The following is a 25,432-nucleotide window of genomic DNA, read 5'->3' on the forward strand; positions in this document are numbered from 1 at the left end:
TGTTGGAATATAATTAAGTATTGTTCAAACATCTCTAATGGTCCTTGTTTGATTAGAGCTGGCAGGAGGAAGTGCTGGTTTATCAAGAGGAGATGGAGGGGCTCAGTCTCTTGGCTCAGCAGGTTCTGGATGAGACTCATATTAGCAGCCGGATCAGTACCAGAGCCACCAAGATTACAGCCCGCTACCATGTCCTGCTTCTCCATTTACTGGTACCATCTTTTTGACGCACAATATTACACTAAGGCATAGATGTGAATGTTGTATAATCCCTGTATACAATATACATGCATATGTAATTCAATACATGTTAATAGATATGCCTTTTTTTATTGAGACCTAGAATTTCTGATTAAAATCTTGACTGTAAATTTGTATTTGACAGATAATTTGAAAGATGTTATCAGTTCAGCTACATTTAGCATTCTTCTCCCATAACTTTGTTTCTAACTCTTATGTTGCAGGAAACAATCAAACAGCTCCAGGAGGAGGTGTCTTGCATTGAGGAGGCACAGTGCAACTTCAGCACCTTCTCAGACTGGCTGAGCACAGCTCAGAATAACTTCACCACTGTAGCTATCAGCGTTGATGCAGTGGACCGCTTTGCTATGGAGAGAAAGATGAAAAAACTAGAGGTACACTCTCTAACATGGAGCACATTCTTTCTCTATGTTATTGTCTGATCTGTAAAGAGCATTTATAGCATAGACCTCTATTGCTGACATTCTGATGTGCACTGATAAAAGTAGCACCGTCTACCTTCCAGGCTCTTCAGGCAGACATGGAGCAGGGTCACACTTACCTGAAGACAATGAGGGAGAAGACAGAGCGAGCCATGGTGTTCTTGGAGGAGCCTGAAGCAGAGCAACTACAGGAGGAGGTGGACGGCTGTCTCCTCCAATTAAAGGAGTTGATGGAAGCTCTGCGCACAGAACATAGCTCCCTCGAAAAATGTATCTCGCTCTCTAAAGATTTTATGGATAAATACAAGGCCCAGGCCCAGTGGGTGCTGGAGACCAAGAACCTTTTAGCATCCAGTGTAGAACCTAAAGCTGAGCTCTACCAGAAGAAGGCTCAGCTAGCAAAGTACAAGGTAATTCAGCATTGGTTAATCTTTTCCCTCTTTTAAACACAGTGAAAATAGAGCAAGAAAACCAAACGATTTTATCTGCAATGCTTTACTCTCTTTTCATCTATGCAGACCATCCAGCAGACGGTGCAGTCTCATGAGTCAGCGGTGAAATCTGTCTTTGAGAAGGGAGAGGCCCTGCTCGACACAGTCCATGACACCACGATAAGTGACAACATGAAAAAGCTGCAGGCTGACTACCAAGATCTCTGCTTAGCAGCTAAGGTATTTGCACTACTGTGTTTCAGCTGAGGTGTGATTTAGGGAAGGTTACATGAAAACTCAGAATTAATTCCAAAACTATAGATTTTACTCAGTGTATATTTTCATGTACTGTATTGTATTACTAAATAATCAACAGGAAACAAACTGATAGATACTAATAGATGATTTCTTTTAATGTCATACAGCTACATGCATCTCTAAGATTAGCTGTGTGTTGTGTTTCAGACACAGGTCCAGAACCTTGTGGAGTGGGTGAAGGAGCACGAAGATTACAACAGTGAACTGCAAGAGGTTGAGAAGTGGCTCCTACAGATGTCCAGCAGACTGGTCACCTTAGACTCCATGCAGACCAGCGGCATGGAGATGGCCACTCAGCAACTTGCCCGGCACAAGGTGACCGTGACCATGCTGTCCTACAAATGTTCACAATTTGTACCGGAGCATTAGCTGTGCAGTTTACGTCATTATATTACTTCTAAATACTTTTGGTTTTCACTCACATGTATCACTTTTCATAATCTGTATTTTTGAACACTGTTTCAGGCAGTAATGGAGGAGATAGCCAGTTTTGAGGAGCGTCTCACCAGCTTGAAGCAGAAAGGAGAAGATCTCGTAGCCAGCTGTACAGACCAAGTTCAAGCTAAGATCAGTCAACAAGTCCAGGCTCACCAACAGGGAACTAGAGACAGCTACTCTGCCATCTGCAGCACTGCTCAACGTGTGAGTGATACAGATTCTTCATAGATCTGTAGGAAACCTCTACATCTGACCTGGGTCTTCATTTTATGATATGAAGTTAGTCAAGGTCTTACCTCACCTTGCTCAACAGGTATACCAGAGCTTGGATCGAGAACTACAGAAACACGTTAACCATCAGGACACTCTCCAGCAGTGCCAAACCTGGCTGACCACAGTGCAGGAGGAGCTTCAGCTCAACGATCAGGGACCATCTGGCCTGCAGGAGGCTCTGAAGCAGGTAACTGACTGTCTTGGAATGCAGTCGTGGTGATAAGTTATTGTTCTGTAATTTATTTTGATTCATTACTTTTGTACACACAGGTGAAGCACTACAGGGCCCTTCAGGAGCAGGCCAGCACTTACCTGGACCTGGTGTGTTCTGTGTGTGACCTGTCTGATGATGCTGTGAGAGTGGCAGCTGCTCAGGTCCAGCAGGTCAAACTCACGGTCAGTAACTGTTACCTCCTTGTCTGCTGTACAACATTGTGTGTGATTGCAACTGTTGTGTGTTTGTATATGTCAGAATAATATGAAAATATATCATGAGCAGTACAGAATGCATGCTCTTTCATAATGTACAATTCTGCAAACATTCACTGTAGGAAGGGGTACGTGTGTTTTTTGCAGATAGAGGAAAGGATGTCCAGTGCTCAGGAGCTTTCAGAGGGCTGGAGGGAGATCAAGGAACAGAAGCAAGACCTGACCAGCCTGTTCCAGGATATGGAGCAGCAGCTCCTCAGCTTCTCCAGACGGCCTGCAGAGCTGGAGACAAAGATAGCTCAAAACATGCTGTCACAAGCCAAGGTAGGGAACAGTATCATAACCATTACCCTTGACAAAGGACACAAAGGGGAACTCTTTCATTCTTTTGTATGATTATTTAAATGAATATACACTGTGTGTTTAGTCTTAACTGTACTGTACTGTACAGTGAGTCCAAACATGACTCTGTTTTTTGGTATTATTATCTAATTCAACATTTTGGCTTGGGTTATGAAGGGATTAAATAGGGATCTGCTTACTGTATGGATGTATTTAGGGTCACCATCCAATTTATTGCTCGTCACACAGGAATGCAGCCAGCAACTGCAGTCTAAACAGAGTATCCTGACCAAGATAACGGAGACTGTGAGCAGATTGACAGGTGGCCAGGACTCTCCAGAACATGCAGAGCTTGACCGTCTGAGCCATTCCTGGCTTGAGCTCTGTCACCAGGCCAACAAGCTGCAGAGCCAGAGAGAGGAGGACCTGCAGAGGTCTAAAGAATACCATGACTGTATCACTGCAGTGGAAGTGCTGTTTGAACAGGTGTCCAAAGAGTGGGACAATCTGGCCAGGTGTGTTTGTATGTCACGTATAAGTTAAAATTAGTGATGATATACTGCTGTGCTCTGATTCTAATCATCTCCTCACACAGTCAAAGCCAATAAGGTTTTGTTTTAGGATGAAAGAAAATGCCAGTTGCACTGTCCATTGTCAGTGTTTTTGCCCTAACTACAATGTTTTATACTAACTAAGAGAACATGAACATCAGCTATCTGTCTCAAAACATAATCCTTACATTCTCATATCCTGCAATCAACACTTGCGTAATTCCTTTTTTTTCTTGTGTCACAGAACGGATGCTGAAAGTTCATCTCAGCATTTGGAGGCATTACGTAAGCTTGCAGTCACTCTGGAAGAACAAAAAGGCACTCTTGAGGACCTTAAGGAACAGAAACAAAAAGTCATCCAGAATTTGAACTTGGATGACAAGGAGCTGGTAAAAGAGCAGATCAGCCATTTTGAGCAGCGATGGACTCAGATGCAGAACCTAATTGAGAGGAAAATCCAGGACTCAGTGGTGACCCTGGAAGACATGGGCCAAGTGGAGGCCCGTTTGAGAGAGGCTCGGGACTGGGCAGAGGAGCAGCAGCCTGCCCTGTCTGAGGCCATGAAAATGAGTCCCCCTCCAGAGCTGGCTCAGAGCTTCCTGTTTGACCACCTGAGCATCTGCAGCGAGTTGGAAGCCAAGCAGCTCCTGCTGGCACAGGCCATGGCCGACGCTGACAGAGTGCTGGCCCGGCTGGGCCTCAGTGAACGGCAACGTCTGCAACAGCTTATTACAGACACTCAATCGGAGGTGGAATCTCTGAGTGTGAAGGTTGTGCAGCGCAGAAAACACCTCAGCAAGGCTTTCACAGAGAGAACACAGTTCCTTATGGCTGTCAACCAGTCCATTTCCTGGGTCCAGCAGAATGAGAAGAAGGCCCAGGCAGAGGAGTACATTGCTTTGTTGCCTGATGACCTTGCCAAGCAAGTCAGAACATGTAGGAACATCCAAAGCAGTTTGAAAGCCTATCAGAGCGAACTGACCTCCCTGTGGTCTCAGGGGAGAGACCTGATGAGGGATGCCAGCGAGGAGGAGAGGAATGAGATTCTCACAAAGTTGCAGGAGTTACAAAACATCTTTGACAGAACATTACATAGATGTGGGCAGAAACTTCAGGAGCTTGAAAAAGTATTCGTTTCCAGAAAGTATTTCAAGACAGATTTGGAGAAAATATGCCTTTGGATAAAACAAGCTGATATAGTCACCTTCCCTGAAATCAATCTGATGGTTGGAGATGCTGAGTTGGAAGCACAGCTACTAAAGTATCAACACATTGTCGAGCAGGCAATTGAATATGAGAACCTTCTCCTAATTGTACAAAGAACTGGCCAAGAAATATTGCCCAGTCTGAATGAAGTAGACCACTGCTACTTGGATGAAAAACTCAACACCCTCCCCCAGCAGTATAATAGCATATTAGCGCTAGCTAAAGAAAAGCAGGAGAAAATCCAGCAGGCCATCCTCACAAGGAATGAGTACACCTCTTTCATTGACATCACTCATAAGGCGCTGAAAGAGCTTGAAGAACAGTTCAACAATCTGGGCACACAGCCTGTTGGACTGGAAACAGAAGAGGTTGTGAGTTTGCAGAGCGATTACAAAGCGATCCAGGCAGACCTGAGCAACCTGGGTCTAGCTGTGAGTGAACTGAACCAGAAGAAAGAGGGATTTCGTAGCACTGGTCAACCATGGCGCCCAGAGGAGATGACCCAGCTTGTGAGCCTGTACAACGGCCTAAAGAGGTTGATTGAACAGAAAGTGGAGCATTTGGATGAAACCTTGGAGTCATTTGAGGACCGCAAGGCTATGGCTCTGCAGGTTGACTCAGAGTTAAAGGCCACAAAAGAGCAGCTGGTAAAAGTTAATGCAGAGACGCAGTCAGCTGAGGAGAGGCTGAAGAACTACCACGCTCTGGCAGGGAGTCTCCAGAGTGCCAACTCTCACTTGTCAAGGCTCATGGAGCAGATGGACACTCTGGCACCCCGTGTGGAACAAGCAGCCCATCATGCCTCCAAGGAACAGGTAGTTCTGTGGCAAGAGGAGCTGCGATCTTTGCAGGCTGCGGTCGGAGACCTGATTGAAGAGTGTGAGAACAGGTTTGTCCAAAGTAAAGACTTTGAGACAGAGATGAAAAGGACACTGGACTGGCTGCAGCAGGTCAGAGATGAACTGGGCTATGCTGTGATCGTTGATGTGAGGGTGGAGAAGGTGCAGGAGGAGATCAGAAAGCAGCAAATCATGCAGGAGGAAGTACAGTCGCGACTGAGAATAGTGGCTGCTCTTAGCAGCAGGGAGAAACAGAAGTATATCAGCGCAAATGAGCTTGTCCCACTGCACGTAGATACAAGCCTGGAAGAAATGGCAAAGCTGCAGGCAGACGTTCAGAAAGCACTGAGCTCCAAACAGGTGGGAAAATTTTGCAATTTTACACTTATCACACATTAATTTTATAGAAATGCTTTATCAGTTTTTTTTTGTTAAAGTTACCTCAATGTCTAAATACAGTATTTAGTCATTTGGTGTGAAGCATCACAGCAATTCCATTTAGAGTCTGTAGTTGTATACCTTATATTAAACATTTTCTTTGTTGCTTTTGTGTAAAGATTACTCTGGAGGACGCCCTGGTGTTGTGCCAGAAGTACCACTTCAGGATGCAGTCAGCCTGTGAGTGGCTGGAGGATGCTGTGTCCTTCCTGCAGCAAGCTAGCCTGGGTGTGGACGTGGAGAACTATGAGGAGTGTCTCCGGCAGCAGGTGGACATCATGGCCACAGAGCAGGAGTTCCTCATCCATTTGGAGGAGCTGCAGGCCCTGCTACCTCAGCTGGAGAACCTGGTCAACCCCACAGCCAGAGAGCAGCTCCGTGTGAGCGTGGAGTCAGCAAAGCAGAGAGGCGTGGAGGTCCGAGATCAGCTCCAGTGTCACCAGGATGTCCTTCACAGGTAGTCAAAATGAGTAATGGTGCACGTGTAATGTACAATGCAGATATTTGGTTAATGATGGCATTTTATCGTGTAATATATTTTGTATTTCTTAGCTGTGTGGCTCAGTGGAAGTCATACCAGGAGGCAAGGCAGACTGTCATTGAGATCATGAACGAGGCTGAGAAGAAGCTGACTGAATTTTCCACAGCAAAGGCAGCCACAGGCCAGGAGGCCGAAGATAAGCTATGCAGCCATCGGGTATGAGAGACCAAAACAAAGTCATTTTCCTTATAAAAAATGGGTTTTGCTTTTATGAATGTTATGCACTGAGTTTATTACTGTCTTTTTCAGTCCCTTGTATCGCTGGTGAATGGCTTCCAAGAGAAGCTGAGCGGTTTAGAGGAGCAAGCGGCCCAGCTGGAGCTGGTGGGGAGTGACGCCAGCAAGGCCACCATCAGTCGCTCGATGACCACCGTGTGGCAGCGCTGGACACGACTACGAAGCGTGGCGCGGGGACAGGAGAGAGTGCTTGAGGACACAGCACAGGAATGGAGGACGTTTAGAGAGAAGGTACACAGACAGGCAATGGAGGAAAACATGTATTTTATAATGAACATATATATATATATTTTTTTTTACTATCAGCTGAGCTTTCCTGATCATTTGTGCAGATGGTGAAGGTGAGAGCAGTCTCGGATGAGTTCCAAAGTCGCTTCCCCGACAGTGCCGTGGAGAAGGCTTCCAAAGCCACCCTGCAGTCTCTATTGGACCAGCATGACGTGCTGAGCCAAGACTTGGAGAGAGAGCTTTCCTCCCTCATGCTGCTGCGCCAGTATGCTCTCAGCCTGCTACACGACGTGGAAGTGCCTTCACCAACAAATGAGCAGTATGAGCTGCCCAGCCTGAAGGAGATCAGAGCTGTACAAGACCAAATGGAAAGGTAGTGGGCTGATAAACCTGCAAGGCTGTTGCATTTTAAATAACATCCAGTCAGTGGCATTGTTTTAATGGATATACTAGTAAATAAATTCATAAGAATCAGAATTTCAATAGAGCCATTTTTCACTTTGCCCCCAGCCTCCTGACACAGTCCAAGACCAAGCGGGCTCAAGCAGCTCAGGAACTGAGGGACAGAGAGGAAGTGGAGAAGGAACTCAGTGTTGTAAAAGCCTGGATTCAGGAGACCAGGGAGCTTCTTCTCAATCCCACTCCAGACATTGATTCTCTGCTGCAGGAGCTTGAGGTATATCTCACGTGTATAAATAGAAATATCATCTTTGTGGTTTTGCAGTCATCTCCCTGACATTGCTATTTGAATATTACCTTTTCTGAGAAAGGTTGCGTGTGGCCTGCATGTGTCGCTTACAGGTTGTACATGGAGAAGTGATCACTTATCGTCAGAATGTGGATAAGTTAGCAGAGCAGCAACAGAGCAAGTACCTGGACCTCTACACGATACTTCCCTCTGAAATCTCCATGCAGCTGGCTGAGGTCTCACTCGCATTGGGTGCCATTGAGGATCAGGTATTGTGCCATTTAAAAAGCTTTCAGTGTAAATGAGACCTTAATGGGCCTCTTTAAATTTGATATTATCTCAATTGTTTGCATTTATCAATTCCACAAGGGAACACCCACAGTATTAAAAGAACTTAGTCATGCATGATCTGTTAACATGTTTTCTAGGTTCTTTCAAAAGAGAGAGAAATTCAGAAAACCAGAGAAATTAAAGAGGACTTCAGCTCCAGGATCCATGGCATATCTGAGAAACTCAAAGCAATCTCTGCTAAATTCAAGGAAAAATCTCCAGATGTTGATCATGCCAAAGAAGAGGTCAAGGTGGGTCAGCTTGTTTTTTGCTCCGTCTTACTGTGAATGCATGGTTTTACTATCATTCAAAACAATCAGATGTTGTCGGGATATAAAATGATTCATCTTTCTCTCAGAGCCTGGCTGACGACTTGGACTGCTGTGGTCGCACGCTCTCAGAACTGGATGCTGCTGTGCAAGAGTTTGGCCGCAGAAACCCCCTGCTGGCTAAACAGCTTGGTGACGCCATCAGCAAGCTATCAGAGATGCATCACCACACAACACGGCTGGCGGACTGTAGGAACAACTGGCTCAAAAAGGTTAGCTTTTTCAGGTCTCCGACACATAGCTCATACAAATGTTATTTTCTGCTACAACATTCATAAATTGTAACACAGTTACGTAGGTAAGCATACTTTGCTTGTTTTGTGCTTTAACTATTTGGCCCCCCTCTTATCTTTGCTCCTCAGGCTGTCTGCTATTTAGATGAGTATAATGAGATGCTGGACTTCATTGTGAGGTGGTCGGAGAAAGCCAAAAGCCTATTGAGGGCAAACATCATCTGGAACTCCTCTGTTCATCTGCAGGAGCAGATACGAATGTACCAGGTGAGTTTGGGGTCCGGACAGGCATCCTCAGAGACTGAATTGTGATGTTCAGCTCCTGACATTTTAGCTTTTGAAGAAGTAGTTATTGGGGTCTCTACCATCCTCCACATTTCAGGAAAGGCACATGTTGCAGGGCCTCAACTGTCTCTTTCAATCAGGCGACCATAATACAATGCCGTTCATTCACTGCCTCGTTGCCCTGTACTTAGGCTGTCCTTCGTGAGTCTCGGGAGCTCCATGGAGACCTGGAATCAATGGCAGAGAAAGTGGAGCTTCTGTCTGAGGTGCTGCAGGTCGAGTCTATGAGCCAGCAGGTTTGTGAACTCAGCCGACACACCGAGGAGCTTCAGCAAAGTATCAAGATACGGCTGCAAAGCCTGGAGGATGCAAATAAGGTACAGAGGAAAAAAGATTTCTCTTCTATTTGACTTCTTTGAAACATTCATGAATGACCTTATTTTCCTGATTTATTATGTTTGACCAGTTGAATTTCCCTGGAGGGATACTAGTACAACTTGTAGTTCATACCTTGTGCTAAATGTACTGTATAATTGACTCACGCTCGATATTTCCTCAGAGTATGGAAGCCCTGGAGTATGAAGTTAAGTCCCTACATGTTGCGCTGGAGCAGGTCCAAGCCACGCTGACCTCACCAGAGTTGGCACGCCAGAGCCTCAAAGAACAGCTGGCTCAGAGACAGGTTACCACACCACATTAAAATAATCCATGATGAGCTGTTATTTGTCATAAAAGCACCATGCATGCTTACTTTGCACATTGTAGCTCGTTAACAGTTTCACACCATATAAACTTTCTCTGTTTTTGCAGCGTCTGTTGGCAGATATGGAGAGCTTCAAGCAGCAGGTGCAGGCAGTGCAGCTGTGTCAGAGTGCTCTGCAGGTCCCAGAGGAGGTGATGCCCAACCTTGCCATCTGTCGCACGGCACTGCGTCTGCAGCAAGAAGCCAGTCAGTTGCAGCACGTGGCCATTCAGCAATGCAACATCCTACAGGTACAGTAGGGGGCACTATTGCTACAGCACAGTAACATCATACTGCTATCAATCCTGCATCGTGACACAAAATGCAGTGCAGGGTTTCTGTACAAAAAGCCATGGCTAGCAGCTTGAGTGACAATGCTGCTGAGTAAACAAGCTTCAACAATACACAAAATGTTTCATGTGAATGTCTGGTGACACAAATTTCTTATACCGATATTTTGAGAAATGTACTCTTTTTGAATTCTGAAAAAACACTTTGGAGCTTTCAACTGTTCATCTGACAGTAACCAACCAAGTTTCATGTGTTTTTAACCAGGAGGCAGTGGTGCAGTACGAGCAATATGAACAGGAAGTGAGAGACCTCCAGGGGCTGATAGAGGAAGCACACCGTGTCATTCAGGACCGACCGATCCCCACAAACAACATCCAGGAGCTGCAGGCCCAGATCCTTCACCATGAAGTACATTACATTAACTCACTCACTTAACCTACCTGTCCTACTCAGGAGAGAAAAACTGGACAGGTCATCAGCGTAATACAGGCATAAATAATAAAGTGTGACATGCTTGCATGTGTTTACAAATTTTGATAAAACCCACATATACAACAGCTTAACATGTGAATTGAACACAGAAAGGGTGAGGCATCAAATCGAGGTCCCTTTTGCCAACATCTGTATTTATTCAACTAATTCAAGGCAGTCCTCGTTTCTGCTTATTTGCACCGCAGTGTCATAGGTGAAATTTCCTCATCACTGCATAATATGTGGCAAATTTTGTATCTTTTAATAGGAACTGGCCCAGAAGATCAAAGGCTACCAAGAGCAGATCGCCTCCCTAAACTCAAAATGCAAGATGCTGGCAGTGAAAGCCAAGCATGCCACCATGCTGCTGACAGTGAGCGATGTGGAGGGACTGCCAGAGGGGCTGCACGACATGGATGAGGAGAAGTCCAAGAAATCTTCAGCACAAGCTGTCATGGTAAGAGAACATAATATACCACATAACATAGTGTTGCTGATGAAGGTGTTGGCATTGTTGGTGATGGCACTGCCTAATTAATAAAGCTGTTGACTCATTCTGCTGTTTGGCTTTAGCTTAAAGAGTTTTATGCCTTTCATTTTACTAATTAAATCTTTTAGCCTGCTTTCATTCAAAGATATGTGTTTGTAAAGTGCATTCTGCCACTTTTATCTAAAAACACATAGACTATGATTAATCTTTCCCAATCCACCTTGCATGTCTGCTCTTCTGTTAATGTTTCTTGCATGGCGTGTCAGATGACGGCTGGCCGCTGTCACACCCTCCTGTCTCCTGTAACTGAGGAGTCTGGGGAGGAGGGCACTAACAGTGAGGTCTCTTCTCCTCCTGTATGTCGCTCTCCTTCTCCCATCAGTCACACTGAAGTCACTGTAACCAAGGTATCTACCTTCTCTCTTCCTCTTGATGACTTTTTCTCCCACTGATGTTGCGCATACTTCTTTTTGGTCCATGAACTTTCTTTTTCCATAATATTTCTCAAATTTTTCTGTTATCTTTCTTTTGTTAACTGTCTAGTTATAAAAACATCTCAGTGCAATTAATAAATGAAGAAGGCAAAAGCAAACCAAGGGAAACATTAATCCACATCTATTCTCCGCCGGCACCCGCAAGCTCATCATGCCTAACAATGAATTATGGGCTTTATAGAAGTCTTTCTATCTGTTTTGCCATCTGTTTCATAACTAATTTGTCTTAACTTTTGATGCTGCTGTTTAAATGTTTTCTTAGATGGGAAGAGGAACCCTCACAAGAGCTCCTATTCAAGAGTTATATGACCCGACATTTGAGTCTGTGGCCAACTTAGATGACTTGCAACGCTCATGGGAGACATTAAAGAATGTGGTATGTGATCAATGCAAGACGTAAGCTTGGTGGTTTACTGACTTTCAATGTCTTCAGGCTAATCACTTTTGCATTGTCCAACGGGTCCTCCAACAGATCAGTGAGAAGCAGAGGTCTCTGTATGAAGCCTTGGAAAAGCAACAGCATTACCAGGGTTCGCTCCAGTCCATCTCTTCTAAAATGGAGGCTCTGGAGGCCAAACTCAGTGAGCCTGTGGAAGCAGATAAAAGCCCAGATAGCCACATTAAGGCACATGAGGTGAGTCATTACAGTGCAATAAAATTCTTACATAGTTTGATCTAGATAGAGCTTTTGCATTGACAGTAGGGAGTATGTATATGTAGTATGCAAAACCTGTAACACTGTTTCCCACTTCAGGGTCTGATTGAAGAGATTCAGAGTGTGCAGGAAGATATAAACAGGCTTCAGATGAGCTTCACAGAGGACCTGGCCTCGAATGCCGTGGACTCAGACATGGCTGACCAGCTGGCCATGCAGTCCTCCCTCGCTGTGTTAGCTGAGAGGATGGCCACCATCCACATGAAGGCCACAGGGAAGCAGCAGCTATTGGAGGTAGTTTTTCTGAAGATTGTGAAAGTGCGTTACTATTTGTAATAGGTAATAGTTGAGCTTTATTGGAGAAATTATTTCACTACTGTATTACTAAATTGGCATGTAAAATGTGCTGTGCTCTGCTCCAGGAGCGTGTTAGCGACCGTCTGGAGGGTCAGCGTCAGGAACAGGCCATACAGCTCTATCACGCCCGGGCAGATGACCTGGACCAATGGTTGGTCAGAATGCGCGGTGCTGTAACCTCCATCCTTGAACCCAAACCTCCAGAGGAGACAGATATGGAGGATCAGCTTGCTGAATGTCAGGTAAGAGCTCCCCCTGCTGTCCATTCACAGCAATGCATGCAAACATATTAACTTTGAATTCTAACTTAATTATATATTATAATATAAATTAATTTATAAATATGAGATTGCTTCATAACATGTCATAGCAGGAATGACAGTACTGTGTACTGCAGTACTGTTTTCTAGGTGTTGGGCCATTGTCTCAGGTCAGCACCCTAATGCAAATTGCCAGTGGATTACTTACATCCGTCTTATACTTATATTATATTTAGTTTCCCTTATCACATGTGGATCATCCCAGGGGCGCAGAAACCTCCCAGTTGGTAAACAAGAGCATTAGTGGAGTTAGAGGGGCATTCAGATGGCTGGGCTCCTAAGCGACTGTAGCACCAGTCTTAAGCAGATTATGCAGATGGCTCTGTGTGACAGAGGCCTGTTAGCAGCGTAGGGCGGAGTAGTCAGGGGTTGTGGCTTTCAGACGCTTAATAAATCCCTGTGCTGGGATTGGCGTTGGTGACAAATCTGCTAGGATATCCAAGTAGGGGAATCCTAGAGAACAGTGAGGGTGAGGCGGAAGGGAGGGAGAGTTACTCTCTGCCTTAAAATAACCTGCTGAAACTATCGGTCGTAGAGTTGCGGCAATACCATTGGAAAATAAATGTTTATTCAACCACTGGAACAGCATTCACTGATGGGCATGGTTAACTGGTCTGGACCTAGGATGGTGTTCTGCTCAGGAGAACTACTTTTGAATTGGAGTGTGAGCATGTATGCTGCAGAGCATGGAGCATGAAGGATTAGCGGTATGTTGCGCAGGAGGCGAGGTGGGAGAGGTGGGCCAAGGATGACAGCAGAGGGAGAGCTCTCCCTGTCTTGTGCCTTGAGAAAGCTGCTGGTGTAGGGGGTTCAGCCAGACCCTGGCCCCCTGTTTGTCTGGAGGGTCTGTTGGTGTCGGTGGTGAGACACCATGTTTGAGCTGGCTTCTCTCCTCCTGCTACTGCAGAACATGCTGCTGGAGATCGAAGAGAAGGTGCTGGCCCTGTCAGAGCTGTCCATGCACAGTGAGAACCTGCTGCTGGAAGGCCGGACAGAGACGAGAGAGGAAGCCGAGCAGCTGGCTAGGAAGTTACGCACGTTGAAGGGCGGCCTTTTGGAGCTGCAGAGGATGCTACAAGACAAGCAGATTAACATCCAGGTACATGCTTTAAATGTTGACATATACTAATGCGTGTACATGTGATGCAGAACTTTTCACAATACCAAATGATACTGGGGTCAGCTTCCACTGTGGAACCTCACAATGTAGATACAATAATTTTCCAACATCACATTTGAGGTTTTCTTTCTAACTGCACCATGAAGATCAGGACTTGCACAATAATACATTAAGCAGTTGATAAATGTTTTATGATACATTGTGTGGTCCTGCAGGGCTCTCTGCAGGAGCAGGAGGACAGTGAGTCAGAGTCCAGCCTCTCTCAAAGTCCCAGTGTGCAGGACTGGCTGGCCCAGGCCCGGACCACACGTTCCCAACAACACCAGGACAGCCTGCAGAGCCAGAGGGTACATTTTCATATGCTTTTTTCTATCCTTGTTTTAGTACTTGTGCTGCTAGTACTGCTAGTCTTCAGTGAAATGTACTGTGTAGCACCAGGCTGACTGATACTAAAATGGAAATATTATTTGTTTTTAATTTTTTAACTATCACATAGTACAGCACTGTTGCATCAAAAAAGTTTACTACTTACTATTAAACTGTTGAAAAATAAAATAATAAAAATGCCTTTCTTACCTTTGACATCTGTGTTAAAAGATGAATCATATCATACAAAGTGTAATCCAACTCTTTTGCTTGTTTGCTTTTCAGGAGCTAGAGGAGCAGCTGGCAGAACAGAAGAAGTTGCTCCAGTCGGTTGCTAGTAGGGGGGAGGAGATCCTCATCCAGCAGGCCTCACCCAGCAGTGCCAGGTATTTTACATACTATTATATACATATATTCAGATATATATACATGGAACATTAATTGATTCATGTTTCTGTCTCCGTGCAGTACAACAGAGCCGTTTTCACCAGCAGCTTTGGTTGAGAGGGAATCTCAGGCTGCTCGAGAGCAGATGAGGCAGCGATGGGAGAGCCTGAGACTAGAGCTCAAAACTAAACTGCAGCTCCTTCAGAAAACCCTGGAGCAGGACCACAAACAGCCCGTACGAACCTTTTTGTATTATAAGTGTGTTGGCCCTGTTTAAAACAGAGACAGTTGGTAATGGTTGTTTTTTCACAGGTATATTCCAGAGCTTCTCGTGTGAGCACGGCTGGATCGCTGTTTAAAGGAGAAACGCAGGCTGACAAATCCTCCCTGAAGACTCTGTATGACAACTTCAGACAAACAATAGAGGACATGACCACTCAGGTTTTACCATTTCTATAACATTATCGTACATTTTAACCCATTACATTGCAGCATTAGACTAACGTGAAATTTGCGACACCCTTGCGTGCACATAGCCCGGTGGTGGTGAGACACAGATGCCGCAGATGGAACAGCAGCTCTACGCAGCTGTGTCATCCACCTCCTCCTGGCTGGATGGCGTAGAGAACAATGTCTTCTCTGGCTCAGTGCTGCTGGCTGAAAACGCAGAGACGCAGCTGCAAAAGCAAGAGGTACAGTCAGCTTCTTCAATTATTGCAAAAGGTTTAAACTAGCAAATCATATGAGCCTGGTATTTCTCATAGCCATCAGTTGAAAATACTCGGTCTACACATGTTGACTGTTACTGATTCACGATATGATCTAAAATCAACGATCAAAGTTGCAGTTTATCTGCGCTCTGGATGTGATTTTCTCATCCTGCAGCTGACTATTCTTTTAAATCTTTCCAACTGTCCTGTACTCTTCCTCCAGACCTTAGAGAACGATGTGAGGCATGTCACAGAGGACGTGAAGCTCAGCCTGGCTCTGCTCGCTGGGTCTTCAGGGTTAAGACAAGAGGACCGAGCGCTGCTAGAGGACAACCTTGACTGCCTGAGAGAGAGATTAGGAGCTCTGGGTTGTGCTCTGGGGCAACGCTGTGACCACATGAGGACCAGAGCCCATGAGCTCACAGCCTACCAGGTTTGCTTGATTTTTCAAAGGTGTTTCATATTTTATTTTCTTGATGAATGACCACTATAAAGCTAAGACGCTGACTAGTACAATCCCATTTGCAGATGTAATAACTGTTCCAGAAATGTTTCTTCTTGTTGTATTAAGTCATGTTTATTTACACACACCTTAATTTATGTTCTATGAATTGTCTTTCATCTGATACAGACTGAGTTACAACTCCTCCAAACTGCTTTTATTGAGACCAAGTGCCAGATCCTACAGGCCTTAGCCGGAGCCATGGATCGACCAGCCTCCAAACAACTGGAGGTAATGCAGGCTTTGGCACAGACATGTGTGCACACACGGCCATCAAAGCTTCCACAGAACAAAAAGTGATCGTGAACGTCGTCCTTTCTCTCAGGTCATTGCCAGTGCAGAAGAGAGCCTGAAAGACTTTGAACAGAGGATTACTGAGCTCAAAGCCAGAGGAGCAGCACTGCAGGCAGATCAGATATCAACAAACAAAATACTCAAGCTCCAGGTAACATCACTGACTGCTGTCCATGAAAGATGCTCAGCCTGAATCCCACGTAGTAAAAGCTGCTCAGTGTAGGTTTTACTTAAATTAATATAAGTAAAAATGGATAAAGGTCATAAACCTCTAATGAATCAATACATTTAGAGGACGTATTTTTAAAAATTGTTCTGGTTTGTGCAAGTAGAATTTGGAAAAACTCAGCAGAACAAACATGACACCAGGTTGAGGTTTGTGTGGTTACATTATTATTTTATCATTACATGACATTATTAAAGCCAATGAGGACTTTGTCTATACTGTATGTAATTCTTTGAAATGAAAACAACATGTTCTTCATGGGTGTTTTCAGGATTCCTACGAGGAGCTGGTGATGACGGTGGGTTCCCGGCGCAGTGGGCTGAACCAGAACATGGCGCTGAAGGAGCAGTATGAGCGAGCTCTGCAGGACCTCACTGACCTGGTGGACACAGCTAAAGACAAGATGGCTGCCGATCAGAGGATCATCGCCAGCTCTGTGGAGGAGGTCCAGAACCACCTGGACAAACATAAGGTTTGGTCATTTTAGAGCTCTAGTAAGCTAGAAAGGCTTAAGGAATATTCATAATCAGCAGCTTGAAACATTAAACACAAAGCTAGCAATGCTGGAGAGAAGTAAATGCTCTGTGGTGCATTTGTGTGTCTGATTGTGTCTTCTAGGAGTTCTTCCAGGGTCTGGAGTCCCATATGATTCTAACAGAAACGTACTTCAGAAAAATCAGCGGTCTGATGCTTCCCAAAGAGAGTCAGGCCCTGGAGGAGACACTGGCTGAGGCTCAGAGTGTCCTCAAAGAGGCACACAGTAAAGGAGTTGAGCTGGAGTGTATCCTGGAGGTGAGAGAGGAAGTGCTGTTTGTGCTAGCCTTTATTTTTCTTTTGAAAGCGTACCGATACAGTCATAGGACATATGACAATGCCATTATTTGAATCATGTATTTTTCCTGTCCAGACAAGAAGTTGGTCCAAAAAGATTTTTGGTGATTTAACTGTATTGGAAATACATGTTTTTAACAAATATTGGATCAAGAAAGTAATAGTTGTATTTGTCATGAAATTGTTAGAGAATTGTTATGTATTGCCGTCTTCATCTAAGTTACGGTACTTATCAGCTGTTTTCAGTCCCAAATGTTCTATGTGTTCTTTTTATCAGACTTGGTGCCGCTTGGTGCAGGATTACCAGAGTCTGAACCGCCAGTTGGAGGCAGTTGAAGGAAGTATCCCCACCGTTGGCCTGGTGGAAGAGACTGAAGAAAGGCTCATGGACAGAATCTCACTGTATCAGGTAAAAAGCGACATCATTGCAGAATTTAGGATTTGGCATAAAAATCCTAAATAGCCTTCTTGTTTTCACTGCTTTCATTCTCTGTAAAGGGTCTGAAGGGGAGGCTGACGGAGCACCAGCACAAGCTGTACCAGGTGCTGGATGAGGGCAAACACCTCTTGCTGTCAGTGTGCTGTCCTGCGCTGGAGAATCAACTCGCGCTGCTCGGGGAACACTGGCTCAACAACACCAGCAAGGTCAACAAGGAACTACAGCGGCTGGAGGCCATCCTGAAACACTGGACCAGGTCTGAAACACATCAGAATCAGAAGTGTTTTTAGGCATGAAAAGGAATACATCCCTTAGGAATGCTGATTGGCACGTGATTTCTGAACTCATTGCATGACATTGCTCATTGATTGAATCGTGGTTTTCCTCCAGGTATCAGAGGGAGTGCGCAGACCTCAGCCAATGGCTGCAGTCTGCCCTGGAGCGTCTGGAGTTCTGGAATACGCAGGCGGTTTTAGTGCCACAGGAGCTGGAGACCGTCAGAGACCATCTCTCTGCTTTCCTTGTGAGGCCACAGATTTAGTTTTCTTTTGCTTTTTGTACCTGCATTGATCTAGATTCAGGCTCTTCACCAGCTACAGCACTACAACTAGTAGACATTTATACAGACAACACGCTCCACTGGTGAAGTGGTGATAACCCATCCAGTTTAGTTACACTTATCATTCCCTGTTGGTACTTTATTCTTCTGCATTTGTTAGATAATGTATAATTATTAGTGGGAATTATATTTCTTGTAATTATTACAGTGTTAGTAGCAGTTTGGATGTAGTAGCAGTAAACGCTGTCATCTCTAAACGGCTCCGTATACAGTATGGTCATTAAGTACACCTTTGATTGCATACCAGCTCATGATTCCTGTCACTGTCCATCTCAGGAGTTTTCAAAGGAAGTTGAAGGCAAGTCCAGCCTGAAGAACTCAGTGGCAACCGAGGGCAACCAGCTGCTGCGTCTGAAGAAAGTGGACACGGTGGTCCTGCGGTCTGACCTTGCACGCATTGACTCTCAGTGGACTGAGCTGCTCACACGCATCCCAGTGGTCCAGGAGAAGCTGCATCAGGTATCGTCACACGCGGTCCGACTGGACAGGCTTAGCTGCTGCAGGTCAAATAGGATTACTCCTTTCTGCTGCTTCACTCGTACAGTGAAGTACGAGTTTTCACACGGGGCTGCCCTCAAACTGGCAGCATGTGCGTTTTTTCTTCCTCGGTGTTAATATGCTAGTCTAATGGGTGTAATTTATTTTCAGATCCAAATGGAGAAGTTGGCCTCCCGTCATGCTATTTCTGAGCTGTTTAACTGGATATCATTGATGGAGAATGTCATAGAGGAGGATGAAGAAAACCTGAAGAGTGCAGTGGGATCAAACGTGATCCAGGACTACTTGCAAAAATACAAGGTGGTGTACTTTTCACAGATGTTTTTTATTAATGGCATGTTTGACTTTGTTTACAGTTTAATTGTTGATAGAAGAACACTATGTTACAGCTACCTACATTAACATTTTAGCATGTATTTAAGGATGTGAAAGGCTTGTTTTTATTTTTGAGGTCTGCAAACATATGAGTGTTTCTCTAGGTACAGATCAACCTATTCAAGAGCATGTGGATGTCCAGATTTCAGGTGTTTAAAGTAACAATCTGGAAGATCTCTGTTACGTCTCTTTATTACTTTAAACATGTTCTTTCTTATGTGGACTACTGATGATTATTTTGATGTAATCTGTGATTCAATGATGACTGATGGTCTGTGACTGGTGTTTTAATTGTGAATCTTCTGCTGTTTCCTCCAACTCAGGGCTTCAGAGTAGATTTAAGCTGTAAGCAGCTGACTGTGGACTTTGTCAACCAGTCAGTGCTGCAGATCAGTGGCCAGGATGTGGAGAGCAAGCGCAGCGATAAAACAGACTTTGCTGAGCGACTGGGAGCCATGAACCGACGCTGGCAGATCCTACAGGGCCGCATCAATGAGAGGGTGAAGCCATGGGCACTGATAACCATTAATGAGACTATAACAGCCACTGGTTATTAGGATGTTACAGTTTAATTTGTATAAATTGCTTGCAGATCCAGTTCCTGGAGAACCTTCTGGAGATGTGGTTGGAGTATGAGAGCAGCGTTCAGGCCCTGAAGTCCTGGATGGCAACTCAAGAAGAAAGGTTAAAGAGAAAACACAGAATAGAGGATTTGACATCTGTGCAGAATGCTCTCAAAGACTGTAAGGTAGGCTTCTCTTACTGTGCCAACACTGTTATTATCACACCTCTTTCAGTCCATGCCTTAGTATCATGTGAAAACCATTAATACTAGGAAATGGAAGAGCTGGTGAAGGAAAAAGAGAAAGAACTAGAGAGGGTGGAAGAGCAGGGCTGTGCCCTGGTCCAGAACAAGACCGATGAGGCCTGTGCTATTGTCATGGAGACGCTCCAGGGTGTCAATCACACCTGGGCTAACCTGGACCACTTGGTAAGCTCCCCTTTTTTCCCTCTTTTCACTCTGTTTTTGATGTGGTACTTCGGTTACACGTCTCTGTCTTTACTCATGGAGCTTTCTGAATGTCGCTGTGTGTTCTTTATTCCACCTTCTAAAGATAGGGCAACTGAACATCAGCCTGAAGTCAGTGCTGGATCAGTGGAGTCTCTACAAGCGGGCTTCAGAAGAGATCAATGGCTACCTGATGGAGGGACGGTACTCTGTATCTCGTTTCCGCCTCCTCACTGGCTCCCTGGAGGCTGTGCAGTTGCAGGTGCAAAGTCTGCAGGTATGTTTGGATGAAGAGGCATTCGATGTACTGTACCGGTCAGCTGGCCTGCAGTCATCCAAAGACAAGACAAATTTGTTTCCATATGTGTCGCTGAAATCTTGCTGTGATGGAGTTGACATTCATATTTTTCATCAGGGGAGTTTTTCTAAATTTGATCTTAATCGCTGTTCATCCTTATTGGTGAATTAAGCCCTGTATTTCTCTGCCACCTGTCAAGGATTTGCAAGAGGAACTGGAGAAACAGGAGAGCAGTCTGAGGAAGTTTGGTGCTGTGACCCACCAACTGCTGAGGGAGTGTCACCCTTCAGTGTCTGATTCTCTCAACAACGCCCTGAAGGACGTCAATGCAAGGTAATCTTTTAATATTTTAGTATTTATTATTATTTTGCTTGTTCAAAATATATCTCATGATAACTTCCATTTTGACTAAATTACACCTTTTATTAAATTCCTTCAATGTCTTCGCTGTGCATATTATATGAGTCTGGACAAATATGTAAACTACAACTTGACTTGGTTGTCGGAGGCATAGGAGGAAAACTAGTTTTTTTTATTCTGTTCCTTATCCTTTACACTGACCCATGTCATATTTGCACACAGATGGACGGGCTTGCTGGAGGAGATTGCGGAGCGTCTGAGAAGCAGCAAAGCCCTGCTTCAGCTCTGGCAGCGCTACAAGGAGCTTTATGAGCAGAGCTGCAGCAGCATCCAGCTGCAGGAGGAGAAAGCAGACCAACTCCTCAAGCTCGCCTGCAGCAAGGACATCGCTGACGAGGAGGTGTCCGACTGGATCCAAGAATGCAGTGTGAGTGAAGCCACAGCTGTGCCACTGTTGACTCATTTTACCTGTAAAAGTCCCCATCTGTTTGCCTCCCAGTTGATGCATATAGATTTTTCCATGTAGGGTTTCCTTTTTTTTCTAGTGTTAAATAAGAATTACACTCTACTCTAAATTTTATGGGTGCTTTGTCTCAGGAGGTGCTCCGCTCCCAAGCTCCAGTGCAGGCCTCCCTGCAGGTCCTCCATGAACTTGGAGATCAGCTGAAACAGCAGGTGGACACATCAGCAGCATCTGCCATCCAGTCAGATCACCTCTCCCTCACCCAAAGGCTGACTGCTGTGGAACAGGCGCTTACCAGACAGCTCACCACTCTGCAGGTACAGAAAAAGGTTTATGACAGATACATTTGACTCCAAGTTGTCCAATGACGTAATCAGTCAGCCGGTCAGAATCATCAATTTCGCACTCGCTGACATTTCTCTTCCACACCAGACTGGAGTTCAAGACTATGAGATCTTTAATGATCAGCTGGATTCATTGGGGAGCTGGATAGTTGAAGCTGAGGAGGCTCTGAAGGTGCAAGATCCCAACGGCTCCACCGACCTCACAGTCATCCAAGACCGCATGGAAGAGCTCAAGGTCTTTTTGTCCTGTTTGTTTTTTGTTTCTGTTTGTGTGAGTTGAAATAGTCAATTTAAATAATTGTTCTGGAATTGAAAAAATGCAACATTTCTCTCTTGTCCGTCTGCAGAGGCTCATGCTGAAATTCAGCAGTATGGCTCCTGAGCTGGAGCGTCTGAATGAGCTTGGTTATCGGCTCCCTCTCAACGATTCAGAGATCAAGCGCATGCAGAACCTCAACAGGAGCTGGTCAACAGCCTCAGCACAGACCACAGAGAGATTCAGGTATGATACAAGAAAGATATGGTAAAAGGCTGCAAGCCCCAAAAAGCCTACATCCATTTTTGACAATAAATAATAAGATTCAATTAACTGAATAACTGAAGAGCTGACAAATATTGTCAGAATACCTCAGATGTACAGTAAAGGTCTGGGAAGAATTTATGAGCTTCCAAATGACTTTTATTTGCTCAATTGTTGTTCGGTTCCTTACAGCAAACTGCAGTCCTTCCTGCTGCAGCAGCAGACCTTCCTGGAAAAGTGTGAAACATGGATGGAGTTCCTGGTCCAAACAGAAGAGAATCTGGCTGTGGAAATTTCTGGGAACTATCAGAGTTTGATGGAGCAGCAAAAAGCTCATGAGGTCAGAGACCGTTTAAAGTAAAAAACCTGAAACAGCTTTTTTTTTTTTTTTTTTTTTTAAATAATTAATCATTAACATGTTGTCACCAATATGTTATCTTCCAGTTATTCCAAGCTGAGATGTTCAGTCGGCAGCAGATCCTGCACTCTATCATCAGTGATGGACAGAGGATGTTAGAGCAGGGTCAGGTGGATGACAGGTAAACAGTGTTTCCAAAGTGTTAGTCATTGCATCATTTAATATCTTATACAGTATTACTGAGCGACAGTAAATCCACTCCTCTTTATTTACAACAAATCTGTTACAAGTCCTCCTTTGACAATTATGTTGCGTCTCCTTCCTGCAGAGATGAGTTCAACCTGAAGTTGGCTCTCCTGAGTAACCAGTGGCAGGGCGTAGTGCGGCGTGCTCAACAAAGGCGTGGCATCATTGACGGTCTGATCCGCCAGTGGCAGCGCTACAGAGAAATGGTGGAGAAGCTGCGCAGATGGCTGGTGGAGGTCTCCCACCCTGCAGAGGCCCTTCAGGCAGGGACTACAGTGCCTCTTCAACAAGCCCGCTCCATGCTGGATGCTGTCCAGGTACATAATGTAAAAGCTTACAGAGTACACATCTCAGATTTAGATGGTGCTGCACAGATACTCTCCAAAGTGATTAATGTTTCAGATCTTTGTCAGGGTGACTAAGACGTATTATGCAGTGGATCCTGGCAAAAAGATCACAATCTTGATCAATAAAGAGGGAATAAGCCTAGTTGGAAGGCACTGAAGTAAAACAGACAAATCTGTAGCCTGATCAGTAAGAATGATAGTATCTGTTTGTTTGTTCTGGTTCAGCTTAAGGAAAAGGTGCTGCAGCGCCAGCAGGGCAGCTACATCCTGACAGTGGAGGCTGCCAGACAACTGCTCCTGTCAGCTGATAGCCGGGCAGAGGTGGCCCTGCAGGCAGAGCTTACTGAGATCCAGGAGCGATGGAAACATGCCAGCATCTGCCTGGACGAACAGAAGAAAGAGCTTGCCACCTTGTTAAAGGTAAACCAGACAAATTGCCAGCAGCCTGTTGAGTGCAGGGAACCTCAGGGGACAGTGAAAGGAGAATCAATATTTTTGCATTGCAAGTGCAAGTTTGAATGGTTTCCTTTGTTTTTTCAAACTTCCAACAAGAGGCACAACCAGCTTTTACCTTTGGTTTAAACGTGGAATGAAAGTTATACAGTACTGATGCAGTTGCAACCACTGTTTGTGTCATGTACAGGACTGGGAGAGGTGTGAGAGAGGCATTGGTGGATCACTGGAAAAGCTTCGGGCCTTCAAACGGCAGCTCTCTCAGCCTCTTCCTGATCACCATGAGGATCTGCAAGCTGAGCAGATGCGCTGCAAGGTAACAGCCATTTTTTCCAGTGATATTTTAAGAAATTTATTGATGTTGTTGTTCAGAAGTGTAAAAATTCTGGCTGCAAAATGTAAAAATGTGTGTAAAAATGATATAACTTTTGTTTCGACAACAGGACCTTGAGAACACATTTGATGGCTGGACCGGGGATATGGCCCATCTGACCGTGCTGCGGGAGTCCCTGTCTTGCTACATCAGTGCTGAGGACCTGTCTGTCCTGCAGGAGCGAATTGAGCTGCTGCATCGTCAGTGGGACGAAATCTGCCACCAGGTACAGTGCTCTGCCTGTACAAAGACGAATGCACAGCCTGAATATACTGAGTACTGCTTATCTGATCAGCTACTGGGGGCATCTTTCAAGTAAAACTATGCACAGTTACTTCATACCCATGCCCCATATCACACAGTATTAACCATGCTACATTTGTAACATTCATAGGTGTCACTATCTGATATGCTGGTCATGTCCCTGCAGTTTCTTGAGTTACCAAATGGTGGTGCTAGCGTCAAGCAAAATCAAATGACTGTTACACTTTGCTCTGGATGATGTCAGTTAGCAATCATCAAATGCCATCATCTGGATAAAAATGGAATATTTATATGACTAATGAGTGTTAGAGATGCAACTGAATCTTATGGAGGGAGAATGTTAATAGCAAGACTTTTAGTTCATATTGTAAGAAGATAAAACAAAAGCATTTCCTCTTTTTTTCACACAGTGATTTGCACAAAGAAAGGTGTAAACCAAGAGTGCAGTATGTGTGTTTATGTTCCTCAGATTACTTAAATGTAACTCAAAATGGCATTTCACTTCAGATTTTAAAGAGGAAACTTTACTGTCTTCAGTTGCTTTTGCATGCAAACTGAAACCTCAAGGTCGTAATTTTTTTCAGGGTTGCATCCTGTGCAGGGCAGATAAAATGTGCACACAGGAAACACAGAAGCACACACTCGCTGCTTGATGCAAATGTATCAGTCATGGTGCAGTCATCTCTGTGATCTCTGCTTCCTTTCGAGACTTTTTGACATGAATGTACTTTTGTTTAACACGTACTTTGCACAGTGATGAACTTAACTGAACATATGTTGCTGCGCCTCGACAGCTGGCGCTACGCCGGCAGCAGGTGAGCGAGAAGCTGAATGAGTGGACCGTATTCAACGAGAAGTACAAGGAGCTCTGCGAGTGGCTCACCAACATGGAGAGCAAGGTCTCCCAAAACGGAGACATCAGCATTGAGGAGATGATCGAGAAGCTTCGCAAGGTAAACAGAAAAATGAGTGGACGCCGATATCTCAGACGTATCTAACGTTTACTGTTTGTGCAAAAAGAAATGCAGCTAGAGCCAAGCTTATTTTGTTTATGGCCTTTAGACCCTGGGGTGTACTACACCCAGTGATGCACCTGTCATTCATTCTCTTTATGTCTGTTTTGTCTCAGGACTACCAGGAGGAGATCACTGTGGCTGAGGAGAACAAGCTGCAGCTGCACCAGCTGGGAGAGCGCCTGGCCAGAGCCAGTCACAAGAGCAAAGCAGCTGAAATCGAACAAAAACTCAACAAAGTCAGCGACCGCTGGCAGCACCTCCTGGATCTCATCGGAGCCAGGTGAAAAGACACCCGAGTAGCTGAAATAGTCCTGTAATTTATTCCAGCATGCTGAGTGCTCGAGTTTCTTGCATTAGATCGTACTGACACAGTTG

The 25,432-nt window shown here is 44.9% G+C and overlaps 1 protein-coding gene across 9 annotated transcripts in view; it reads left to right on the top strand.

Annotated features, from left to right (window-relative positions):
- syne1b (spectrin repeat containing, nuclear envelope 1b) overlaps positions 1–25,432 on the top strand; it is a 76,227-nt gene that overhangs the window by 39,912 nt on the left and 10,883 nt on the right. For all 9 annotated transcript variants that reach the window (XM_076748187.1, XM_076748195.1, XM_076748194.1 and 6 more), the window contains 63 exons: positions 57–212; positions 465–635; positions 767–1,093; positions 1,202–1,354; positions 1,580–1,747; positions 1,898–2,074; positions 2,184–2,330; positions 2,414–2,539; positions 2,720–2,896; positions 3,164–3,429; positions 3,710–5,870; positions 6,068–6,405; positions 6,501–6,645; positions 6,739–6,957; positions 7,059–7,327; positions 7,465–7,630; positions 7,756–7,911; positions 8,071–8,223; positions 8,331–8,513; positions 8,664–8,801; positions 9,011–9,196; positions 9,379–9,501; positions 9,630–9,812; positions 10,117–10,260; positions 10,592–10,780; positions 11,080–11,220; positions 11,570–11,683; positions 11,780–11,941; positions 12,062–12,256; positions 12,385–12,561; positions 13,547–13,738; positions 13,975–14,106; positions 14,411–14,511; positions 14,594–14,747; positions 14,825–14,953; positions 15,049–15,204; positions 15,446–15,655; positions 15,854–15,955; positions 16,050–16,169; positions 16,516–16,716; positions 16,863–17,036; positions 17,353–17,484; positions 17,574–17,770; positions 17,905–18,037; positions 18,410–18,592; positions 18,782–18,931; positions 19,330–19,506; positions 19,599–19,754; positions 19,842–19,997; positions 20,122–20,292; positions 20,513–20,646; positions 20,896–21,100; positions 21,271–21,453; positions 21,569–21,715; positions 21,828–21,982; positions 22,193–22,340; positions 22,445–22,539; positions 22,687–22,921; positions 23,177–23,371; positions 23,595–23,720; positions 23,848–24,003; positions 24,836–24,994; positions 25,171–25,337. In XM_076748187.1, coding sequence (XP_076604302.1) covers positions 57–212; positions 465–635; positions 767–1,093; positions 1,202–1,354; positions 1,580–1,747; positions 1,898–2,074; positions 2,184–2,330; positions 2,414–2,539; positions 2,720–2,896; positions 3,164–3,429; positions 3,710–5,870; positions 6,068–6,405; positions 6,501–6,645; positions 6,739–6,957; positions 7,059–7,327; positions 7,465–7,630; positions 7,756–7,911; positions 8,071–8,223; positions 8,331–8,513; positions 8,664–8,801; positions 9,011–9,196; positions 9,379–9,501; positions 9,630–9,812; positions 10,117–10,260; positions 10,592–10,780; positions 11,080–11,220; positions 11,570–11,683; positions 11,780–11,941; positions 12,062–12,256; positions 12,385–12,561; positions 13,547–13,738; positions 13,975–14,106; positions 14,411–14,511; positions 14,594–14,747; positions 14,825–14,953; positions 15,049–15,204; positions 15,446–15,655; positions 15,854–15,955; positions 16,050–16,169; positions 16,516–16,716; positions 16,863–17,036; positions 17,353–17,484; positions 17,574–17,770; positions 17,905–18,037; positions 18,410–18,592; positions 18,782–18,931; positions 19,330–19,506; positions 19,599–19,754; positions 19,842–19,997; positions 20,122–20,292; positions 20,513–20,646; positions 20,896–21,100; positions 21,271–21,453; positions 21,569–21,715; positions 21,828–21,982; positions 22,193–22,340; positions 22,445–22,539; positions 22,687–22,921; positions 23,177–23,371; positions 23,595–23,720; positions 23,848–24,003; positions 24,836–24,994; positions 25,171–25,337 — 12,641 coding nt within the window. The remainder of the gene's footprint in view (positions 1–56; positions 213–464; positions 636–766; positions 1,094–1,201; positions 1,355–1,579; positions 1,748–1,897; positions 2,075–2,183; positions 2,331–2,413; positions 2,540–2,719; positions 2,897–3,163; positions 3,430–3,709; positions 5,871–6,067; positions 6,406–6,500; positions 6,646–6,738; positions 6,958–7,058; positions 7,328–7,464; positions 7,631–7,755; positions 7,912–8,070; positions 8,224–8,330; positions 8,514–8,663; positions 8,802–9,010; positions 9,197–9,378; positions 9,502–9,629; positions 9,813–10,116; positions 10,261–10,591; positions 10,781–11,079; positions 11,221–11,569; positions 11,684–11,779; positions 11,942–12,061; positions 12,257–12,384; positions 12,562–13,546; positions 13,739–13,974; positions 14,107–14,410; positions 14,512–14,593; positions 14,748–14,824; positions 14,954–15,048; positions 15,205–15,445; positions 15,656–15,853; positions 15,956–16,049; positions 16,170–16,515; positions 16,717–16,862; positions 17,037–17,352; positions 17,485–17,573; positions 17,771–17,904; positions 18,038–18,409; positions 18,593–18,781; positions 18,932–19,329; positions 19,507–19,598; positions 19,755–19,841; positions 19,998–20,121; positions 20,293–20,512; positions 20,647–20,895; positions 21,101–21,270; positions 21,454–21,568; positions 21,716–21,827; positions 21,983–22,192; positions 22,341–22,444; positions 22,540–22,686; positions 22,922–23,176; positions 23,372–23,594; positions 23,721–23,847; positions 24,004–24,835; positions 24,995–25,170; positions 25,338–25,432) is intronic.

The sequence above is a fragment of the Chaetodon auriga genome, chromosome 14 (genome assembly GCF_051107435.1).
Source record: "Chaetodon auriga isolate fChaAug3 chromosome 14, fChaAug3.hap1, whole genome shotgun sequence".
NCBI classification, from domain to species: Eukaryota; Metazoa; Chordata; class Actinopteri; order Chaetodontiformes; family Chaetodontidae; genus Chaetodon; species Chaetodon auriga.